The 24,019-nt window shown below is 43.0% G+C and overlaps 1 protein-coding gene across 2 annotated transcripts in view; it reads left to right on the plus strand.

Annotated features, from left to right (window-relative positions):
- The window catches only part of LOC133345368 (BMP and activin membrane-bound inhibitor homolog), a 28,717-nt gene extending 6,330 nt beyond the window's left edge, over positions 1-22,387 (plus strand). The window contains exons 2-3 of one of the 2 annotated variants that reach the window (XM_061556065.1): positions 15,448-15,741; positions 19,238-22,387. In XM_061556065.1, the coding sequence (XP_061412049.1) occupies positions 15,448-15,741; positions 19,238-19,743 (800 nt within the window). In that variant the 3' untranslated portion in view covers positions 19,744-22,387. The remainder of the gene's footprint in view (positions 1-15,447; positions 15,742-19,237) is intronic. The other variant, XM_061556066.1, reaches the window with a different exon arrangement.
- The last annotated feature ends 1,632 nt before the right edge of the window (positions 22,388-24,019 follow it).

Below are 24,019 nucleotides of genomic sequence, written 5' to 3' on the forward strand. Positions count from 1 at the left end.
TACGCAGCATGCTAAACATATTAGCAATGATCCACCCACGATAACTTGCTAAATGTGAACACCTCACTTGATTTGACGTTTCCAAGAAGAGCTTCAAGTCGGGCTACCAATACCACTGACTGCAATCCTGGACATGAACTCCCTCTTCCACCCAGCCACAACCATTTTTTTTCATGGAGCCATACAGTACTCCAGCTACTGTGCCGTGCGACATTAAGTTTAACTCTGAATGATTGTCAACGTTTTCTCTGCTGCACTGTGTGGTGTGCTAGGCCAGTAATTGTTCCATGCAAGTGTGAAACTGATGAACAGCACATGCCGCCCTCCTTTTAGCGAGCCTGACCTGGACAGTGGTCACCACGCGTGATTTATGTGACGCTAACCGCGTCCAAGCTTGTGGCTACCGCCGCCGCCGGAGTGGCGGGCAGTGATTTTCCGACAAAATAACGCTCTGTTCTCTAGCAGCATGTTTTTTGTTTTAAATATGTGTGTATATATATAATTTTCAGAGCGTGCAAAGGTATTTTTTTTTAATTGCCAAAATCCTGCAATTAGCAGAAAACGAATAAAACGTTCTAATGAAAAGTAAATGTTCTAATGTTTACTGTGGCTGCTTGTCAAGCGTGACGACACGGAGTTGTGAGCGTGTGGTTGTGACGTGCGGTGGGGCTGGAACGAGCAGAGCTGCTCTAACTTTCCTTCCAGATTCAGCTTGTGGCCCACGTCGTAACTCATTTCCCTTGGCAGCACCGGCTGGGTGATTGTGGATTCAGGGGATTGTGGATTCAGAGGTCAGCGTCCCAAGGAAGGCGGCAGCGGGTTACAGTAGCGCGAATACTGCATTAAAAATCCATTGCCCTTCCGCTTAGCGGGCGTTTGTGATCGGCGTTCGCACGAGAGAACAAAATCCACACCAAGCAAACGCTTTCAGGAAAACAAGTACACTTTTATGGAAGTGGGAAAAGGAAAATGGTACGATATTTTCCTTTGGGGCACGTAAGTGTTTCGTTCGGTTCAAGTTTGTGGGCTGGAATTTCCTGTCGTGAAAACGTTGAGAAATGGCTACAGTGAAAAGAGCCAGACCACACGGAACGGAGAAGCCTACCTGTGCGGCGCACAATGGGAGCTGTGTTGAACATGAAAAGGCAAGAAGATCACAGCCACCAGGCAGAATATTAAAGAAGCCACACAAGATAAAAAAAAATAACGTGCCTAACTAATAAAATACGTCAGTTCAAAAATATATATTCAAATGATGCCGACACAACTGATTGTATTCGGATTTTCTGAAGGAAAAAAAATCCTAATTTTAGGCCCCTTCGTTTTTACGTTTATCATTGGAGTAACTCAATATACATATTGCAAGTAAACTATATGTGTTTTGTGAAATTAACGTACGCTGCTTGTGCGGATGTGTTGCTTGTGGATGCTTGATTCAATGGCTTACATTGTGGAGTTGTTTCCACTGTTTATCCTCAAAATGCTTTTGGTTGAAAATGCTCTTCTAGACGTGTGCTCGAAACGAGTCTTTATTTTTAGTCGAAGCACATCACAATTTTATCTGTGCAGTGTAAGGGTAGAATATCAGGAGACAATAAATCACCTAATTATATACTGTAATAAATCAAGACTTTGGGTGTAAAATTAGCATTAAGCTGAGCTGCTTCAACGTACCTAATCTAAAATTCAGATACACGGACATCGGACAATATTAAAGACTGTGGTGGTTGTTGTGGTCACAATCATTGAGGGCTGCAACGACGTTTGTCATCCTAAACTTTGAATACTGAAAACAGCTCTGGCATCGAATGAGGCCCTCTCTTGTATCATGATAGACTGGTCAGCTGCTTTTGTTGCTCGAGTTTGTCTCTTCATCTAACCAGGTGGGGTGCCAAATTATATTCATAAAACTCTTGCAAGGGAAGCTTTGATCACTATGTATCCATTAGCCTTTTGCCCGTCCAAAGACGAGTGTAGTGCAGTAAATATGAAACTTGCAAGCGAAAAGCAGACCGCCACGTGATATTCATTGCATCCATTCGTGTGAAATTTGTAATGGCGCGGTGACACAGACCTATTTCATTTAAAGGTTATAATCCCTTGTTCATCATGACGACCTTTTTACTTCTATGTCTCAACAGCGTTACGGAGACCGCGTGACGTGAGGGTTCTGCCTTTGTAGTGAGGGTTGTGAGTTGACGCCGAGGAGGGGGGAGGAGGCGCCTCGACCTCCCATGTGGAGTGACGTCAGCCGCTAATTATTATGAATGGGGGGGGTCCATTTGGAGGACGTCACCTTATGAGGGGGGCTATTCGATGTGGAGTCACGTCACCTGCTCATGATTATTAATGAGGGAGGCTGGTGAACGTGCAGTGACGTCACGAGCGATGCACACAGGCATTCTTGGCTCATAATCGGTAATAATAATGAGGGGGTGTCCATTTGGAGGACGTCACCTGCTCATGAATATTAGTGAGGGGGGCTGGTTGATGTGGAGTGACGTCACGAGCGTTAAGGACATTCCTGGGTGATTATAGTGTGTATAGTTGTGCAGTGGTGGTGGTATGCAGTGAGGATGAGGGTCCAACAAACACGTCTTCGTGCGTGGGGAGGTACTCATCTCTATTAGTTAATCTGAAACAAAGGTGGACTTTCCACGATCCTCAAAGGACAATCCCCGTTGTTTTTCCCCACAAAAAACTGTCCTCATTTTATCTGCCCTGGAGGGATGATGGACTGAGGCAGCTGCTCTGCCACAGTGCTACTTCATATGATTTGAGAGTTTTGTGCCCACACAGTTCATGGACTGATGGATTTCCATGAATAAATCATAGGTAATTCCATGCAAAAATTCGTAATTGAAATATAAACTTCTTGTAAACTAGGTAACAGTATAGGATTTGCGTTGTATGCAAAATAGTTTTGAAAGTAACTTTTTAATTTAAGTACCATAAATACAATACATTCCTCTTTTGTTTGCAAACACTGATGCAGGCTTTAGAACACGGGTCGGGAACCTTTTTGACTGGGAGAGCCATAAAAGCCAAATATTTCTAAACATATTTCATTGACAGCCATATAGTATTTTTAACGTATAATAAATTAAATATGTCTTACTTTTAATGCGACTTCTGGTCACGGGATCCGTGACCCGAGAAATTTTATCTTCAAAACGGATTTCTGTTTACTTTAAAATGACACAGTGTTATTAAGCAATATCACAAGTATTTTAAAATCAGTTTCAAACTGATTTTTTTTTTTTTCAACTCAAAATTGTCTGGGAGCCCATATGCCGTCACCGGAAGAGCCATATATATGGCTCGCGAGCCATAGGTTCCCGACCGCTGCTTTAGAATCTAGTTATGCATTGTTTGTGCGCTATGTATGTGTGTGGAACTTCTTTCACACCATACGTAGCCAACCATGGTAATCGGAGGTGCGGTCTAGGAGGTTATATCTTGCATTCAGAAACAAAAGGTGTTTGTAAAAAGAAGGGTAATATTTTTTTCCTGTGTATGTAATGTGTTATCTATTTTTTAAGCAATACCACAAGTACTTCCTTATTCTATACATGTTGTGTTTTTTTATTATTGCCAGTTTGGCAGAAAAATAAGGTAGCGATAACATTAATTTCGGAACATGAAACGTATTTAATGTTTTATTTAATTGACTTTACGGATATCTCTTGAGGATGGTCTCGTGGCTTTAATCTGTTGTACTTTCTACTTTCATTTTAAACTAAAACAAATCGCTATACTAAAGCTGATATCCAGCAAATCGTGCAATGCCAATGGGTTACTTAACACTATGAAATGTATACAAAATGTGAAACACAGCATTTAATAACGTATTTACAGTTGTTATCCTTCCAGGTAAATCAAACGATTACCAATTTTATACAGTCAAAAGTAATCATCAAATGGATAAACTGGCTCCCACCATTCAAATTTGTGAAGTCCCACACTCGTTCAGGGCTACCAGCAAGAGAATTGTGCTGCCTTAATTCTCATTTGTGCATTACACAATATTCTTGCTGTGCATGCATAGGTCGGCGAACCGACTTGCTACATTATCTCCTTTAGACACCTTACTTAGTAGAGCTGGATGATTTGATTCCAGTTGTGGCACGGTAATGTCTGAGATTATTCATGCTTTGTTATTCACAAGTTTGCCAAATATTAAATAGTAAATGCATTCTATTTATAACCAATTATCACCAATTGAAATACGTTCAAGACAATATGCAGAAATAAAAAAATGCATCCACTAGTACATTATTTTAATTAATAATTGCCAATGGTTGCATTGGTTTCCCTTGTGAATTATATAGTGGATATGAACTGACCCTTACCTGGTTAAAGAAAGGACGTAGATTGACACACCGGATGCCCCATCTAAAACATAGTCAATTTCCCAGGATGCATTATTGGCGCGCTGAGCTATACGTGCTTTCAGTGCCCTAATGGAGCATCGCACTGGCTCTGCGGTGAATGATGGGTCAATTAATTACCACAAGGACGTATTGGATATGTGGTTCCTGTGTGCTGTGTGTGGGTGTGCACGTAGCCTGGGTGTTTGTGAGTGTGTGCTTTTGTTTGGGGAGCGATAGTGTCGTGGTTAGCGCAGTGCACTGCCAACCCTGGTGACCTGAGTTTGATTCCCACTCACAACCAACATTGGTGACAGATATCTGAACTGGTCCTGGGCCTTTCCTAGATCGAATCTGCCTCAAATTAGTACCTTAGCATGGTTTGTAGCCATCAGCATTGGGAGGTCAAAGGTCGTGTTTACCACCCACAACCCTCGTGCGCCACACACGCCTGAGTGGGCGCTTGCTAACAGCACTTACCCCAACATTATATCTGGCCATACAGGGATATTTGTTCTTCGTGTATTCCAGCGAACTCGAAGCCATCTGGGATGTGTTGTAATTGTGGTTTTATTGATCACCACCCTTCTGTTGCTACGCTGCCCACATGGTCCCCTGCAATCACCCACAACGAGCATAAAACATAACACCCAGCTGTATTTAGTGGTAAAGGCTCACCCTTAATTTTTTTTATGAATAATAAATAAAATGTTACATGGCTTTGCATGAATAAGTAAATTACATTCACATCGAAGAGTTAGCCAGGATATCAGCTGCAGCCTCAGAGGCAACAGCTCTTTTGCGACATTCTTCAAAATCCATGGAATGTATATCAAGGCCTTCATGATGTGATTCTTATCATCATCAGGGGCTCTTCCATGGCCATGAAGATCGCTGTTCCTAATTTGTTCAAATGCATGAGTCAGCTACTGTCGATGTATTAATGAGACGAGCATGGTGATCTTTTTGACAACGTTTTAATGTGCACTTTCCACAGCGACCAGTGGATCTACTTATTTGCATCGATGTACTTTCCTCATGCTTGTGGCACCATCACGTTAGAACTTTCAGCAAAAATTGGCTCCTGAGTTTAAAATGGAATTTTTGTTTTTAAAAAATGCCGTGACCTACGAAACACCACGAGGACTTTATTTACCAAGTCATCGTCGAGGCGCCCACTGCAGTAGCAGCGACGTGCCCAGCAAAAAAATCCAAAACTCCACTTGGGAGGGTGATCGTGGGGGCAGACCTAATTTGAAGGAAGTAAAGCCCCTCCCTTGCCAGGATGGTAAACACTGCGCCTTAATTCTCCATTCGAAGTGGAATGAACATCTCAGGAATGCCAAGTGATTTTGTTTGCTTTCTCTCGGTACATTCACCTTCTCTCTGTCTCCCCCATAAGTTGCGGGAGGCCTACCCTATGCACAAGTTGGCCAGGTGTCGCTGTGGTCGGATCACTTAAAATAAGAACGATTGCGAGTTCAAATCTTGGTTGGATATTGGCTCTGCATTGATAAAACAAGTACTGTACCGCTTTATGGGAGGTCGGTGGTGGTGGTTCTGGAAAGATAGTCATCTCTGGCATAAGAAAGTGAGATTTCACAATTGTACTTGGGGTGCTTAAGAACATGAGCACAACACAATGTATTGAGTTAAATATGGAGACATGATTATGGTGTATTGATCATACGAACAAGAATGTATTGAACTCATCATCACACAGCAAGGTAAAACGGGGCATATGGACAAACGCTTGTGATCTAGTGTCTAAAAGGCTGAGTTTGTGGATCGTGCCAAGCTCATTCGACCGAGACACCCATCCTGCAGAGTCCGTTGAGGCGTTTGTCGTTGGCAGTACAGCAAGTAGATTCTTTGTTTCTCTGTGTTTGGTTAGTTTTTCCCTTGGTTGTCCCCATTTTCTCTGGGCTCTCCACATTCCTCAAAAAGCGAATTTGTTCAAAGAAGAATCTGCCAAACATGACAAGCAAGACACTAGTTCATAATAAACGTTTTTGGGTTAGATCGCGTTATTTATAAATGTGTCGTAACCCTCCCCCACCCGACACGGCCAATCAGCAAAAACGTGTCACGTTGACAAAAGACAAAATAGTTCACTACTTTAGCCCACCGGTGTGTTGAAGAGTGAATCCACAACATTTACAGTTTTCGAGTACGACGTTTCGCTGGTAATTACATCCAGCATCATCGGGAAATTCGCCAGGGTAAACAAATAAATAAAATATGATTATGTGCTCTCAGCGTATAATCTCACCAAAACAGATATAGCAATGAGGGCCTATTTTTTAATATGTCAAAAAAAACAAAAACCATACTGGCACAAACAAAAAATATAATGAGGAATGTGGTGATTTTAAGTAAGACTGTAAAATCCTATTTCTGGTGAGGCACCACCTTATTGTCAGAACCTAAGTTAGCTATGAATGGAACTTTCCTCCAGTCAAATGTATTCTTACGCAACGTTTAACAATTTGCGTTTGCTATATCTGAGCCAATGAATGCATATCCACTAAATATACAAACAAAAAACATGAAAGAGGACCTGCACATTATAATAATTATTTTGTTTTCTTTCTTACCTCATGTTTTGTAAACACAATGTGTAATTGTTGTGTATGGTCCATTACATATTTAGAAATGTGTTCTAAGTGTACCCAAAGGCCACTAGGTATTGACACGTTTTGCAGATATGTTATGCTCCAGAACCAAGTACTGTGGAAAGTCATATTAGCTCACCACAATTTATTAATTGAAAATTGGCAAAACCGCCTGAATTGACGCGTTTGTGGATTACACCAAATTAATTATTCTAAGCTGGTCAGACAATGGCATTGTGCTAACATTTGTTGTACCGCAATCATGCCACTCGGTTGTTACGTGCTATGTGCACACTTGTACGGCTGGTTCAAATCAGGCGTTTATTGTTCTCATTACACGAGTGACGCGTATGTCAGGAATGTACCAACATATTTCAGATTTGTCACTTTAATTTAAAGAGATATCTGCTATTCACACCGTATGGATACTTATTTTTTAATTCATATTTTTTCGCTTTGCATAGTGCAGATGCATGTTCAGGTGTACTTGTGAGTACAGTACAATGCATCCCTTGAAATGTATTCGGTGATACTACATTGGCAGTGGTGCCACAAGCACAGATAACAAGAACACAACACGTTTGTCAATGAATCATTATGTAATAAGTAACATTTTGAGCATTGGTCCTATTTCATAATAATTATATATACATTTTCCCTCTAACTGTGTGTATAAGACCCCCTTGCACGAAGAGCTCGTGAATCTCTTGATAACTCTTTACATTACCAAAAGCACCTGCTGGCAATGAAGATGTTTGATGTCTCTGTGAGATGTGGAAAATAACAATGAATCCTGCATGAAGCCAACAGAGCTAGTAATGCAGCAAGAGCGAAGAAGGTTGGGGGAGTTTGGGCGGGGGGGGGGGGGGTCACTGTGAGGATTTGGGAAAAGAGTTTGAACATAAAGTGCGAGCGTGGAAACATCTACAGGGTTTCCTTCCAGCGTTTCGCAGCCTCGAGTAATTTAGTACGTGCAGCAAACACCGCCTCGAGAGGCCACCACTGCGGAGTTTGCGGTGTCGATGAACATTGCTCAGCGGGCGAAATTTGTAGCACCTCTATGAGTTAAGGTTGTTCAAGGACAAACTTATTGTTTTACTCGCCGACTGCTCACGCTTGTTGTAAACCTCAGCTGTGAGATTGTAATTTATAGTTGTAAAAGCAGGACAGGTCAAAACAGTTTGCATGGCTTTCCCCGTTTTCCACTTGTCTCTTAGCTACCAGAGTATTCTCTTCACATTGCCACCGAGACAAGTCATTATCTTCACTGTTTACCCTCCCCACAAAGACTTTTTCAAAACTTTAGCTCGATTCTTTACTTACTCTCAGTTCTCCAAAACTGCATTTGCCTCCAAGTAATTTTTCTTAATAGAGACATATGTATGTTGAACTTCTTTCGCATCGTACATGGCCAACCGTGCTATTCACAGGTGCAGTGGAAGGACAACAAACTAAACACTAAAAGCAGTTGTAAAGAAATGAATTTTAAATCTAGATTTAAAAGTTAACAGTCCCAGTGGCTTCCTAATATCGGAAGGAAGAGCGTTCAATGGTTCGTCAAAATGTTCAGTTATTTTCAAGTTGTGTAACCAGGATACTTTTTAGATGGGTGGACAAACATGTGAGATGGGTGGAGTATAGTACAATATAATTATTGTGTATTATGCCTGGCCTGGGTGATGCTGTGGCAGTGCTTGTCTCACAATTGAAAGGTCAGGAGTTCAAATCTCGGGTTGGTATTGACTTGACTCATCATCCTTGAGTTGGTTGATATAATGAACAGCACTTTGTAGAATGTGTAAAAGTGGTTGGTATATAAATAGCTTGGCCCCTGCCATAACATTGTTTAATTTTCACCACTGGGTCAGGACTGCCAACAAAGGTGAGTACTGCCAAATGATTGAGTATGGGGACACTTTAGACTTTGCGTTTGATGATTATGATTAATGTAATATTTCAAGTATTATTGGAAGAACCTTTCAGCGGGCCATAAACTTCACACTGCTCACCAACCAACATTTTCTTTGGTGACAAAATATTCAAGTAGAACTGTGACGAAAAATGGTTTGCTTTAGCCATTAGTGTGGATAGATGGCAGTTACGCCTATGCACACACAGACTAAAAGATTGCTAATGGCCCATGCCATGCTGGTCTCGGCTTCCGATGAAAAAAGGTTTGGGATATTTTAGTAGCAAATCACACGAGAGAAGAAACAGGCTCTTAGGGCGAGCATGTCAGAGTTCGCTGTGCCATTTCCTGGGTTACTGAGAAGCCCTGCATTCAGTTGAAACACTTATCCAGGGAAGGCCTGGATTGCATTATCTCCTGGCTTTCAGAGTTCTCTCTCTCTCTCTCTTGAGTGACATTCCACCCTATGAAAATTACATTTTATGGAAGAAAAAAAAACATCTCTTGAAAGAATTAGAACAGTGACTGGTTTATACTCGTATTTGTTCAAGTAGTGGCCCAACACCCAAATGCAAGTTGCCCCGGAAAGAATCTTCAAATTTGTAAGGCTTTTCTGTATAGGAAAAGGATTACTGACTTGTTATTTTTACATAAAGGGTATTCCTTACATTAATAAGAGGTGAGAGACCATTGATTGTAGAACGATTCACCAGGCCTTGTTTATTTACAATATCCTTAGTTGTAATTCGGCAGAATATTTGTTGGATCTGTTGACACGACGGGAGGGCAGACCTCACCTGAGGATTTCATCATTCCTTCTGTTGAACGTTCCTAGATATTCAACAAGTTTTGGCGAACGAGCGTTTTTGGTGGCTGACCCTCGTCTCTGGAAGAATATTGCCACACAACTTTGTCTGCAGTCATTGCTACTGTCAAGTGAATGATTGTCTAGCTGCCAATGTATAAATAATTAGACGAGCTTTAAATATAATTTGCCTGTAAGCAACCACGTTTTGTGCATGCTTTACACGACGTTCTTATGGATGCTGTTTTTTTTTTATATTCCCACTATAATGCTATGTTTGAGGCTATCTGCATTGTAATTACTATGGCAGATTTAAATTAGTATTAATCAGAGATACGGCATGGTATTTGATGATAAATGTAACTTAATTTTTATTTAACGATTATGATTTGCTAGCTATTTTTTCTCTCTTATCTGCTATTGTTTATTATTGATTTATTTTATTGTGACATGTTGTGTTTGTTGGGGGAAGCGGTGGTGTTGTTTTTGTTGATAAAACCCGATTTAAGAGCTTCTTGGCTCATGGGGTACTTCAGAAATAAACTGAACAGAACATTGAGATGAATGCATCTTGCAGAGGGAACCAAAGGATAAGATACATGGATATCAATTCCTGGTGAAAGATTATGTTGAAAGAACTAAATCGCTCATGTAAATGTAAGGAGAGTGATTAGTTAAAATAATAATGTAAAACACCCAAAAAAATCACTGTAAAATGACATGCCTTGGAATTTGAACTAATATATAATTTAGACTTAAAACTTTCGTGACTGCAGGATTTCATATTCTTGGTTCTTTCGGTAAAGTCACGTCGATAGAAAACAAAAATCTAAATCTACACCTGATGAAGACCACTTGTGTTGCGATCGAAACGTCGTGGGATTTTTTGCTTTTAATTTACCGAAAGAACCAAGAATACTAATACTGTATATAATGTTATTAATTAATTTCTTACATTTATTATTTGGAATGACTCCTGCAGTTGCAAGAATGTTGAGTTTCTCAAACATTTACTGTGGTGATTGCTTTTCTAAAGCTAATGTGTTGTTTTTTTGGAACTTCACCAATCCAGTTATTGCTATAATAACGCCATATTGTCATGTCTTCCGAGTTTTGTAGCCTCAAATCCGACCCCTATCATCAACAAAACATAATGCGAGTGGAATGTGTATGTTATATAAGATAGATCTGTCGATGATATTACACCAATGTCTATTATTACATGTCATTTTCTCTGCTCCAGCAGCTGATCCAGCAGACCCCCCCTCTCTCTCTATTTAAGGCCTCGACACAGAGGCATTGGGTCTCTGTGTGTCTATGTTGTGTGTCTCTCTCTGTGTGTCTGTGTTGTTTCTCTGCTCGTGTGTCTATCTGTGTGTCTCCGTGTCTGTGTTTTGTCTCTCTCTCAATTTAGTTCTACCTGATGACAGTTGCTTGTGTTGCAATCGAAAAGTCGTATTCTATTATTTAATGTATTTTCTTTCTACGTGACTTTACCGAAAGAACCAAAGAGTAATTCCTGCAGTCACGAAAGCTTCAAATCAAGTTTTAGGACAAGCGGTTAACTTATTTAGTTTTTTTAATTGCATTCGTCGCTTGTAGGCAATCAAGAATTAATATTTGAGCAAACAGGCAGACTTGGTACACTTAGTTTCCTGTTATTGGGTTCCTTATATACGTGGGTTTATTCACCAGCATTGGTTCTCATAAACTTGACTGCCGATGAGCCTGGATGTTATAACCAGTCTGCTTGTATTGAACCAATGCTGCTGAAATTATGCACGCCCAGAAGGCTGTAGGGCTAATTGGAGGCCGACATACTGTGCAAAATACACGATTGTTTTGTTATGTGGACAGACAGATCTATGAACGAGACATATTGCTTATCTATGCTGTGGGGTTTATCATCTCAGAATTTGCCCCTCTAATATTATTCCGACCATGTCCCCGTTTGCTTCATATTCTCCTCTTACTTGCAGCAGAGAAACATACATCTACTCACACATGCAAACACGGCGTGTTTCTTTGTTTTCTGTGGACTGTATTCTCGCCGAGACTTTAGATCCATAACTCTTGCTTTCTTTCCATCCCTCACTGCTTCTCATCCATATTTCTTCCTCAATCACTCTCTCTCCTCCGTAACCTCTCCTTCCTTTCAGCAAATCGATTGAAAGTGTCCGTTGGCGCTAAAGATTTTTTTCACGAGCGTAACGTTAATCTCACATGAAAAGGGGGAAGCATGCAATCATTGGCATTTCTTTTTTTTTCAAATCACAAACGGTTTCTAAATAAACGTACACCCTAATTTCGCGTAATACTATACCTTCAAAGTAAACGAATCTTGTTTAACACAAGCAAAAGGAATGCAATGTTCCGCTGTTACAGGGCCACTGCTGGGTTGTTTTCTATTTGTTTCAGTGTCAAGCTGTGAGTTATTATGGTATTTGCTTTTCTTTGCGTAAACGTTTATGTTCTGGAGTGTGGTGATCGTAGCGTTCTCGCAGGTGGCAAGCTATGCGCGCCAAACAGTGAGTCATACATTCAACGAAAGCCTCGTAAGGCCCACTGAGATATATAGCTATTTATCAGAAGCGACCTGACCACAAATGATAGCTCAACGAAGTGGATAATCACGCGGAAATGTATTGCAGCCAAACACTCTAAAAGCATGTTTGTAAATGTGGAGGGAAAACTGCAAGACCCGGAGAAAACTCCACGCGACCACGGAGAGAACACGCAAACTCCAAATATACAGCAGGCGTCAGGGTTGGGATCGAACTCACGACCTCCTGTATGCCAGGCGAGGGAGTTGACATCTCGAATTAGTTAAATACCAAATACCAATTGAAATACCAAATGCCAATTAATGCACAATCATTGTATCGCAACGTTCGGCAGTAACCTTCTGTCAGACCAAATGCATTAGAAGTTCCATGTCATTACTATGCACATACAAAACATCTGTTGAAATTGTCCATTGTTAATTATTGGAAATCAGTTTAAGTAAACGTTGGTGTTGAGTTTGCAATATAAAATTTTACAACACATTTTATCATTGCCAATTTTATTTTTCCAGTTTTTATTTTACATAACTAAAGTTTGCCTAACAAACGTTGAATGTTTATGTGTCCCATCTTCCTCTACACCTTGGGCATGTATTATATATTTAATTCACAATTATATAGCAATGTGTGAACGTTTTACATTTTACTTGGACAATTCTTGCTCTGGAATGCTAAATTCATTTGTCACATTCAATCACTCACCCGTGTGTCATTGTTTATGTTTTAGCTGGAGAGTGTGAAATTATGACGTATGCACTGCTTCCACGAGCCAAAATACCCAAACTGTGTTAAGGGACATTTACAGAATGAAGCTTGCAAAAATGTTAGTGTTTGTGTGTTTCCGTGAGAGTATACCTAAGTGTGCAAGAATGTTGAAACATTACAAAAATAATTTGATTTGCTCAGCGAGGTCACAAATTACTGCTGTGAAAACTCGTGTCATTGTAAATCTTGGAGCACGTTATTTTTCAGTCCCAACACCGATAGTATGTTTATTAAAACATGCTAAGGTGATGCCATCATGGTGCACTGTTCAGCACACTGGGCCTGATATCCACATGTCACCGGTTTGATTCCATCTCCCAGCACATTCGACCACTATTGAGTTGTAACGTAGCCATCACAGTGGCATGTAACATACTATCGCCAAGGCTCAATGATTGCAACTCACTACGCAAGAGGACGTCTGGCAAAAAACATTTCCAAGGTCCAGCGTGTAAAAAATCCCTTGGCGCATGTCGTGACAGGTACTGCAAAATCCGATCATGTCCGTCCAGTGCTCACCAAGCTGCATTGGCTTATGATTCCCGAACGAATGCATGATGAGGCTGCACTCATTACACACACAGTGCTTGCCACAAATGAACCACAATACCTTGGTGATCTCGTCAAGGAGCATCAACCATCACACACGGACTCCCATCATCCTCGCAGCGGCTTTTGGTTCGCCATCGAACAAAGACGGTTACTGCATCGTGCTTTCAGATGCACTTCTGCGGCCGTCTGGAACGCTCTTCCTTCCAATATTAGGAAGCCACTGAAGCTATCATATAGATTGAAAACTCATTTATTTCGAATTGCTTTTTGTGTTTAGTTTGTTGTCCTTCCCCCACATCTCCTATCAGCACGGGTGGCTACGCATGGTACAAAAGAAGGTCAACGTACATACGAAACCATGGGAAGGTCTCCTTAAACCCCCCCCCCCCCCCCCCCCACTGCCAACCCACCAGTAAACATGAATACTCCAGTTTTGCGATTGGCAGGTCACTTCTGGTGGCGTAAAGTGTGGGTAATTCTCTTCCTAGATGTCTGGCCAGCGTTGAAGAGTAGGTCAAACTACTTTCTATCGAGGACTCCTCTGGAGGCTTCATCCAGTGCAGGCCCTTCTGACACACCTTTCCCATTGAGTGCACCACTCTCTCTTTTACACAGCGAACAAAAGCAGCATACTGTGTGGCAGAGGATAACCTCTTAAATGACATTGGGCCAAGGAGTTATGCCTCGGAGTAGAAAACGTATAACAGCAAAGACATTTTTTTTAGAAGCCAACAGTGCTTGTCCTGATAAAGGACTGGACCCTGCCATAATGATGTGGAATTTCCACTACTTATAGCCACCAAAAAATACATGCTCTGACCAAAGCTTATTAAGGTCAAGCTGACCGCACATGCTGTCTGGTGAATGATCGCCCTGCCAGTCGAACTCCATGACTTAAACAGCTCTCTGATGCGTTGCGGGTTGTACTTGCATGTTTTTCGGGCCTGACGTTTCAACGCTCCAGGTGCTGGGAGCCTCTTCAGGAATGTAATTGAGCAAGCAGCTCGTATTTTCCCTCAATTATACAGCATTGTGAGCTGCTGCTTTTTGCTGCTGATTTCTGCTGTTGGCTGGGTGACGTTATTTATTTACTTCATCTTGGAGGAAATTGCAGTATCAAGATAAACACAAAAAATGTATCTGAGAGCTATGCAGCGCAACTACAAGAACCTACATATTGATATGCATAACTATGACCTTTCAACAGTTTATCCAGCTCAAGTATTGGTGAACCTCCACCTCCTCCTTCGTATGGCTGATGTAGATAAAGAGCAACAACTATTATTATACATGATGTGGTGGGGCCAGATGATTGCGTCTGGAATTAGCGGAGTGTATCTCTGTGACGATGCCTCCTTCGTATTTGTGAATCAGCCATTGAGTCCTGATCTGTTCCAAGGATCTGTTCTGTGCGACCACAGTCACCACACACTGAGCAAAGAGTTGTTTTATTTTCCATTTGCTCCTGGAATTGATGCGGTTTAGGTTTGCCCAAGTGCTGATGATGATATTGATGGTAATTATGATGATCAATTGCACAAAACAAGTACAACTTTTTATTTTACCAGGTCAAGCCCACTGAACTACAGAGCTCTTTTTTCAGAGGCGACCTGGCCACAAATGATAGCTCAATAAAGTGGCTTATCAATTTATAGCAGCCAGATAATCGAAACGCTTTTTTGTAAATGTGGAGGGGAAAAACTGGAGGACCCAGAGAAAAATCCACACGACTGCGGGGAGAACATGCAAACTCCAAATATACAACAGGAGTCAGGTTCCGGATGGAACCCACGACCTCCTTAATGTTGGGCGATGGAGATAACATCTCGCCACCGTGATGCTGACACTGATACCACTGTGAATGCAGGCGAGATCCGCTGCTACTGCGACGCGGCGCACTGCGTGCCCACGGGCTACATGTGCAAGTCGGAGATGTCCGTGTGCTTCCGTCGCCTGTTGGAGCCCACGGACCCGCGCTCGCCGCTCGCGCACGGCTGCATCGAGGCCCTGTCGCCCTCGCCGCCGCACCCGTGCCACGCGCCGCGCCCCCGCAACCACACGGGCCGCTGGCCGGTCGTGCGCTGCTGCCAGGACGACATGTGCAACTACAACGCGCTGAGCGACCGGCTGCCTGCACTGCCGGCTCGTGCAGACACCCCCGGTGAGAACTGCACCATTGTTGTGTTTAATTTGTTGTCCTTCCCCAGCACCTACGGTTAGCCCAGCGGGCTATGTATGGTGTGAAATAAGTTCAACATACATACATAGAGATCATAACCCCTGCACCACCTCATGCTTATCTGAGTTAATTCTAGATTTGAAGCTTTCGGGACTGCAAGGATTCATATTCTTAGGTTTTTTCGGTAAAGTCACGTAGGTAAAACATCAAAATTAATAAAAAAAAAAATAAAAAAAAATCACGACGTTTCGGAGGCAACACAAGTCTCCGTCATCAGGTGGGACCGTCACAGCCGGATTGGCTACCACATTCTGATGAGCTCCCCCCCCCCTCTCCTCCCCCTCAACTTGCTTTTTAAGGGATTACATCTTGAATCATTGCCTCACTTGATGCAGCTAATTCGGCTGTGGCGGTCCCACCTGATGACGGAGACATGTGTTGCCTCCGAAACGTCGTGATTTTTATTTTATTTTCATTCATTTTGATGTTTTACCTACGTGACTTTACCGAATAAACCTAAGAATAAGTTCAACATACATACATAGAGATCATAACCCCTGCACCTCATGCTTATCCGAGTTAAGGAATAAGACACCAGGGATAGAGATGTTTATTTAAACACATGGCATAGATAGGTTCTAAATATTAAACGTTGGTAATAATCGTTATACTTTGCATTGTATCTATACTATTGGTGTCAATTCCCATACATGCCCTCTGTGTTTACCTGATGTGATTGTTCAATCACATACTTTTGGAGAGAAAAAACGTTTAGATCGTCAATAAGATTAATTTGCTCCCACGTTGACTGGACATGAATGTCATGATACAGTATTTGGTTGTTACATTCATGTATTCCAACTCGGACCAAAGCACCCACATTTTTGGCTGAATTACTAGACGACAAACACTGCTGATAGGGAATATATGGGCACGTCATTGATCGTTAAATGCAGGGGCGGTTTCTTCATTAGGACGATTGGGCGACGCACCACCAATGTCATTGAACCACAGAGTCACGCTAGCCGTTACTGTGCCTCTGGATATAGTCCAATCAGCGTCATGCTACGTTCTGTGGAGTACCGCCTCTTTTTGGGCGATTTCACTCTGGCTGAGAATCGCCCCGAGTGGCCCCATAGACGTACATTCAAAGATGTTTTTTTTCGAACGGCGGGCACTCCAATGCATTCTCTATGGCTTCCGGGAGGGCTCGCACTAACGTGCTTACGTCATCATACGTAAGCACGTTTCAGTCAACAATGTTATTTGTCGCCACCTAGTGGAATCTTTAATAAAAGAAACTGAGTGGATTGTAATAATAGTGAGTATAGAAACAAACAAGATGTATTGTAAGAGTCACTTTATTTTTCATTAATATTAAAGAAGTGAAGTTGCCTTTACATGCTTAAGCTGTTAATTTATCCATTGCATGGGTGGACCTTTGCCCCCCCCTGAGAGATTTTGCAGGAGCCGCCACTGGTTGAATGAGAGAGGATGATTGAAGTGATTCAGATGTAGTTCTGTGATGTCATCTTCCAAGGCTGGTCCTCGACTCAATTTATAAGACTGCTCGCTCTGAGAGTTCTGGAATATTCTTCATTTGCCACTTCACAAATTAGGTTGTAGTTGATGATAAAATTACATGGGCAAAGTCCAGAAAAGGGTTGCTGCTATGAAATTCGAGTGTTGTTTGTAAGTGCCATGTGCTGCCTTCTTGGAGGTGACATGTGTCTACTGTGCAGCAACTGCAGGTAGAGGTGTGGTGACATCAACGGCTCTGGCTATGATGCCAATCTTCTTTCAATCTTGATTTTGCTCCTAATGTTCAAAAGCATCCACACCTTTCGTACAACGACAAAAAGTGCATTAACACTGCAAGTGGTGAAACAAATGGTGATGGGCAGTCAAATGGTTGCTACCATTTGGTGTCTCGCAGCATTGGCTTTGGCCAAGGTGACTTCTTGATCTTAAAAAAAAACTTTATTAAACTGCTTGTTTTATTGATTTTAATAGCAAATTATATATATGAACCTTACAGCAGTTCCCCGGGGTACCATAGTACCCAGGCTCTCGCATAATGTCCGTGATGCAGTCATTTTTAGTCTGCTGATGGTCGGCGATGCGGCACTCGGCTCATCTCGACGAGCTGTGCACGATGCACCACCACGGTGCGTTCAGGGTTTCAGCGAAATCGTCCTCGCTGCGTTTGGACATCGCAGAGTAGCACTGATTTCGGATTGATTGGAACTCCAGTCGCGGAGTTAAGTACACCCCTCGAAAAAATAGTGTCCCAGAAATAAAATGTTGAATTGCCTCGGCCATTTTGTATTATTTGATATCCCGGGGTACTGCCATAAGGATCATATATTTTTTTTAAACTGTTCTTAAAATACATAATTTTTATGTTATTTGTGCTGGTAGACCTGACAAATGTGAAAAACAACCGCGTCTGACATGCTACGTAACTTGGCAATGTTATTATTATTAATTATCGCTGCTAAAACAATGACGCACGGTATAGTAGCTTCCAAGATCAGTTTCATTCACGGTTTAGCAGCTTCAATGTAAAGGGTTAAAAATCCATCGGCAGGATGCTTGGACAAGTCGGGGAAGTCATTCTTAAAAACCCCCAAAGGTTAATGGCTCTTGTCTCCTGTGACCTTGCTGGTAATGGAGGGAGAGTAATGTGTGGTTAGCTGAGACCCTGCATTCCGCGTGTGTATGGGTGCTCGTGTGTGCACGTTTGCGTGCATTTGTGGGTATGTGAGTGCATCAGTGCTATGATAGTTAGAACCCTGCTATGACCCCAGTGACCGAGGTTCAATTCCAAGGCATTGCATCATATAATATGCACCTGAACCTGGTCTGTGTATCTTGTGGGTTGGCTCAGACTAAGATTCATATCGAGTTTGGTATTACATTGCAGAAACCGCCCTCTCACATAATTATCCTGTGCCCCTCAACAGCATTCGTTGCAACAATGTAAAGAGACGTTAGACTACTCATGTGCATGCCCGTATTGATGTGTGGATGTATATGAGTTCATCCTGGGTGCAGAGAGACTTGGAGGTCACTGCAGTGCCTGTAGTTGATCATGTGACATCCAAACAAAGACCACAAATTTGACGAAGCAATGATTGTTGCATTAACAACATGGTCTATATGAAACACAAGTTGGTTGGGTTTCAAGATTATTATAAAATAAAACCATGTAGCCAAACACAAGCACACTGCTTTGGGAGCAATTCCATGTGTGCTGATATTCAAAGTGTGCTTGTATCAGAATCTATCCTTTGCCTCCCCCATCAGTGTGATATAGGAAGTGTTGCTTATATCAGAACTGCGCTTGCTAAACGTGCACCATCTCTAGCTTCTACCACAATATCAGGGCCCACGTGCGCGTCCGCTATTCTCACTCCGCCTCCTCCCTTGCTGCTGCGCCCCCTTGCCCCCCCCCCCCCCACCGGTGGTCTGGCAGCAGCAGAGCATGCGCCGCGGGGCGCCGGCGGTCCCGGCCGTGGTGCCGGAGGCCTCCCCGCGGCGTGGCCCCCGTCGGACGCGAACGGCTCGCGCGAGCTCTGGTTCCGCGCCGCTGTCATCGCGGTGCCCGTGGCGGGTGCCCTGGCGCTCGCCCTGCTCGTGGTGCTCGCCCTGCGCATGCTGCGCAGCGAGTCGCGCTGCCGCCGGCGCGACGCCGGTGCCCGGCGGCGCCTCCCGTACAGCTGGCCCCACCGCGAGCCGCCTGGGGAAGGCCGCCGCCGCCGCTGCTGCTGCCCGGCGTGCGAGAGGCTGGGGTGCGTCCGCCCAGTGCGCAGGCCTCCCCCGGCGTGGCCTTCGCTGGCGCCCTCCTGGGGCCACGTCTACGGCGGGCAGAAGACGGATGGCGGCGCGGGTGGCGCGAGCTGCGTTCGCAAGCCGATGCCGTGGTCCCTTGGACGCTGGGGCTCGTCTGGCAGTGCCAACGAGAAAGTTGCGTTTGTTTGAGGCACAGCCCGGAGAGGGGGTGGGGAGGCTGCTGCTGCTCCTGCTGCTCCTGCTGCGTTGGCTGCTGTGGCCTCAGACTAACAGTGGGAGATGCTGTCGGTGTTGTTATTCAATTGTACACAAGTTTAAAGAGCACATCGTTTCACCGTCGTTAAAATGGGCTGGTTTTTCAGTACAGCATGGTTATATATCGTTCACTTTTTTATGTAAGCCTGATGTTGTTGAAAGCAGTTAAAAGAGAAAAAGGGGAAAAAAAACAAGAATAACTTATAGGCCTATTTGGAAGACTTCAGGGCAAGTCTTGTGAAATCTGGGGAGGAAGCCCTGAAGAGCCGGGCCACAGAGCCCCCGTGTGTGGACCGAGCCGTCACTTTGCTCCACGGACTATCTTCGCTCCTCGTGGTGACCTGACAGCCGAAGGGAATCACTGCTGATGAGGAACTGAAACTTTGTGAACTGCAGTGCATGTTCACGACAAATACATGTGTCTTTTTTACGTATCTTTTTTGTCTATGTTTATGTTTTAAGTTTATGTTTACTGTCTTGCAGAGCGGACTATGGCTGAAGCCACTTGGTAAAATACTGTAGAGTGTGTTTTTTTTCCCCACGTGTGGACGCATTATTCTTCAAGGATGACGTCATGGTAATTTCTAAAAAAAATGTAGTACGTCAATTTTACGGTGCGTTTGGATGTTGTCCGTAAAGTTGGTTTGGGTTTGCTTGTCATTTTAAAATAATATATTTTCCCTGTTGAACAGAACACTTGTGGTTTGTCTTATTAACGTTCGATATTATTTAATGTGTCCACGACACTTCCGGCAATGTCATTCGGATATTTTTTACAGAACACCTCCAGCAGAACTTTAAAACCATATGACAAGTAATGTTAATAACCCTTTCCCAATTGGGATGACGTACATCTACATGTACGTCATCCGTTTTTCTTTTGATTCTGTTCCGATGATGTACATGTGCATATTTTTTTTTGTTATGTGCATGCATTTGAATATTGCCTGGAGCCATTCTATATTAAGTGTGGTTATTAAGTTAGCGTTTTTGTGCACACACGTACGTGTCCATCATCACAACGGAATCGGAAGGGAAACTTTATCGGTACGTCTTCAAGTCGGAAGACGTACCGAGGCTCCCTCAAGGCCATGCGGGGGATTGCGTGGGACAATTTGGCTGCAGCTATCACAGAGTGCGGTCGTGCTACTACAGTTCTCTGCAGTCAGTACAATGTCTTTAAAAACAATGGCTCTCTGCCTTTCTAAATAAAATTCATGCTAACTGCTTGTGCATTCCGAGATTCAGTGGTGAACGAAACCTACCTTGCAACTTGCGGAAGTCTTGGAGTGGGAAATGGTTAATTTCATGAAGCATTTAAAGTACTTTATTACGATTTATTGATGAGGGTAAGGCATGCAATAAATAAAACGTTGCAAACGCTTTCCTGATAACCGCTAGACATGGAATGTGGTAGATCAGTTCTTTCTTCAGAATGAAAACTACTCTTACAAATGTATTTGTTTATCTGTGACCACTGATCCCACATATCGGATGTGCATATTTATTTTATAATATGCAGGAATGTTTATATTGGCTGTGGCCATTCCATATTAAGTGTGGTTATGAAGTTAGTGGTTTTGTGCACAAATTCTTTTTTAAAGCTCCATTCAGTTATGCAGTTCCATGTCCCTCTCTCGGCTACAGATGTCCTGAGATAAAAGTTTAATACGATTTATATTTACCACACGGCTACCATTAGCACAGTATTTACAATGTTAAAAGTAGCTGTGCTGTTTTTGTCTAACCAAGGCAGGGAAAATAACATTTTTCAATGCACGTTGTCCCCACGAGGGTTTTATATGCGGGATGGTATTTTAAACACACAAAAAACATTGAGAAAATTCATTGGAGGATCTCGCAATCTGCAAGGCTCGATGAGAAAGAGAACAACGGAGAAATGTATTTGTTTAAAGGGAGATTATGCACCTACAAAAGTGACCTTTTAGGCGGTTTAGTTTTGTTTCACAAAGGCTAAGCGTTGAGCGCAATTCACGTACGTATGTACGTTGAACGTCTTTCCCACCATATGTAGCCGAAAGTGCTAATCAGAGCTGCGGGAAATCGGAGTGCAGCAGTTTTAGTTTTTGTCCAAGCGACGTGCGGAGTCTGCTTGGCCTGCCGCCTTCGGTCCGTTCCTGCGGCCCTCACGAAAAACAGCGTCATGCAGCGGACCACGCAGCCCCAGCTCCTATTTTACAAAAACAAACATTCCCCTGTTTTCTTTACATATTATCATGCGCAAAGTCCACACATTGTGCGGACCAATCCGTTATATTTTTTTGTTTAAACGCACGCTGTGTATTTATTTCTTCTCGTCTTTGACAGCGTGTCCCCGTGGCAGTGTGGAAGCACGGGGGAAGTGAAAGTCCACAAGTTGGAAACCCAACTTAAAACAGCGGAGTTATGGGAAAGGGATCAGGGTGAACAACAAGCCGGTCTCTCGTTTCTGACAACACAGGGAACAGGACAGCGTGGCGGAAGTGGCGAGGCAGCCAATAGAGTTCCTGCACTTAGCCCCCACTCACCCTCTTCTCAAGAGGTGTGCTGGGTTTTGAGATATGCGTTTAAAATTCCAATCTCCCACGTAAAGTTATATGATGTTTTTCGTGTTGATCTATAGCGTAGTTGCAGCTCGACTACGATTGATGCCTCCGACTCTACCATTCATCTTCTTGGTTCTTTCGGTAAAGTCACGTAGAAGGGAAGTAATAAAATAATAAAAATAAAACATAATAAAATAATATTTTATTACTTCCCTTCTACGTGACTTTACCGAAAGAACCAAGAAGATGAATCCCTGAAGTCACGAAAGCTTTAAATCGAAATCTACCATTCATGTCGCAGCAGGACGTGCGCTTTGTTAAATGGGTAGCGATAGTCGGCTATAGCCACGGGCTCCGCAAGCTATCACAGTGGTTGGTGAGCATGTAGACCATGATTGGACATCACAGCAATCGGTGTATGCAGCATGTTGGCTGTTTAGTACCGAGTCTCTGGGGCTGTGAGGAGCCATGTGAATAAGGTGGGTATCATGTTTGGGTGGCCCTTGGCCCACACGCCTCATTTGGCTGTGTTTGCAAACAAGCGGCACTAACCCCTCACCCTGCCTCCCTCAAGTCAAGTCATCAGATTAGAGGCCAAGGCATCCCATTTCCTCTCAGGCATGTCTAATGGTATTAACATAAGCTTTAGAGTCCTACTGTATAAAATGCCTGCAGTCGGGCAAGTGCTGACTTATTTGTCTCAAAGATGGCGTGCTTTCTATCTTGGGATGATAATGATAATTGATTGGAAAGTGACATTTACATACCATCCCCTTACCCGTGCCACCTGTACTAAAAATACAACTTCCCAATAAGCAAACTTGTTGGTGCCATTCCTTTCTCCGTGCTACCATATGCCACGTGTGAGAATGTAAGGCGTGGGTTGGCTTATCCAAAGGATGACTATTGTTGGTCAATGAACAAATGTTTCGGAACTCTCGAATGTTATCTGTGGGCGTTTTCATTTGAAATGCATCTCGCGTATAATTAAGAATCCAGACTGCAACTCAAGCAACATTTCAGATTGAGTACCCTGAAGAGACATTCCGCAAACACTTTATCACTAAATACCACACATCTGAATGTCGACAAAACAACAAAGGCATGCCGATTGCAAGCCATAGCTGTTTAATCCCCCCTTGTTGTGACTCAAACTACTCTTTTGGAGACTTTCTAACTAAACACGTTCCTTCGGAGTGGGCAGGTAGGAACTTGGTTGGACAGCGCATTTGTACGATCCGTGTCAAGCGGCGTAAGCTGCGTGGGGCGGCGCATCACGTGGTGCTGAGCCCGCCCGAAGCGCTCTATGAAATACAAATCGAGGGCGTGGCTATGCACGATAGACAGACAAATAATCCCTGGTGGGCAGTGGGGAACTGTTGTTCCTACCTGTATTAACTCTGTAACAAGGGGTCATGATAACTTCCATGAACGTGATACAATATTAATACATATGAGTATAATGTACGTATTGCAATTAGGGACCTCGGCCTATATAAAGCCAGCCAAATTGAGAAAAGGATTGCTCTTTGATCCATTTGCCCATTGGATGGCTCAGGAGGTAATGCTATCACTAATTAAATACTCTGAGGACAAATACATGTTTTGAAGCTACATAATCCATGCATATGCATGCATTTTCTTGAAACAGAGGTGGGGACTGA

The sequence above is a fragment of the Lethenteron reissneri genome, chromosome 21 (genome assembly GCF_015708825.2).
Source record: "Lethenteron reissneri isolate LAM-NWPU_2019-01 chromosome 21, ASM1570882v1, whole genome shotgun sequence".
NCBI classification, from domain to species: domain Eukaryota; kingdom Metazoa; phylum Chordata; class Hyperoartia; order Petromyzontiformes; family Petromyzontidae; genus Lethenteron; species Lethenteron reissneri.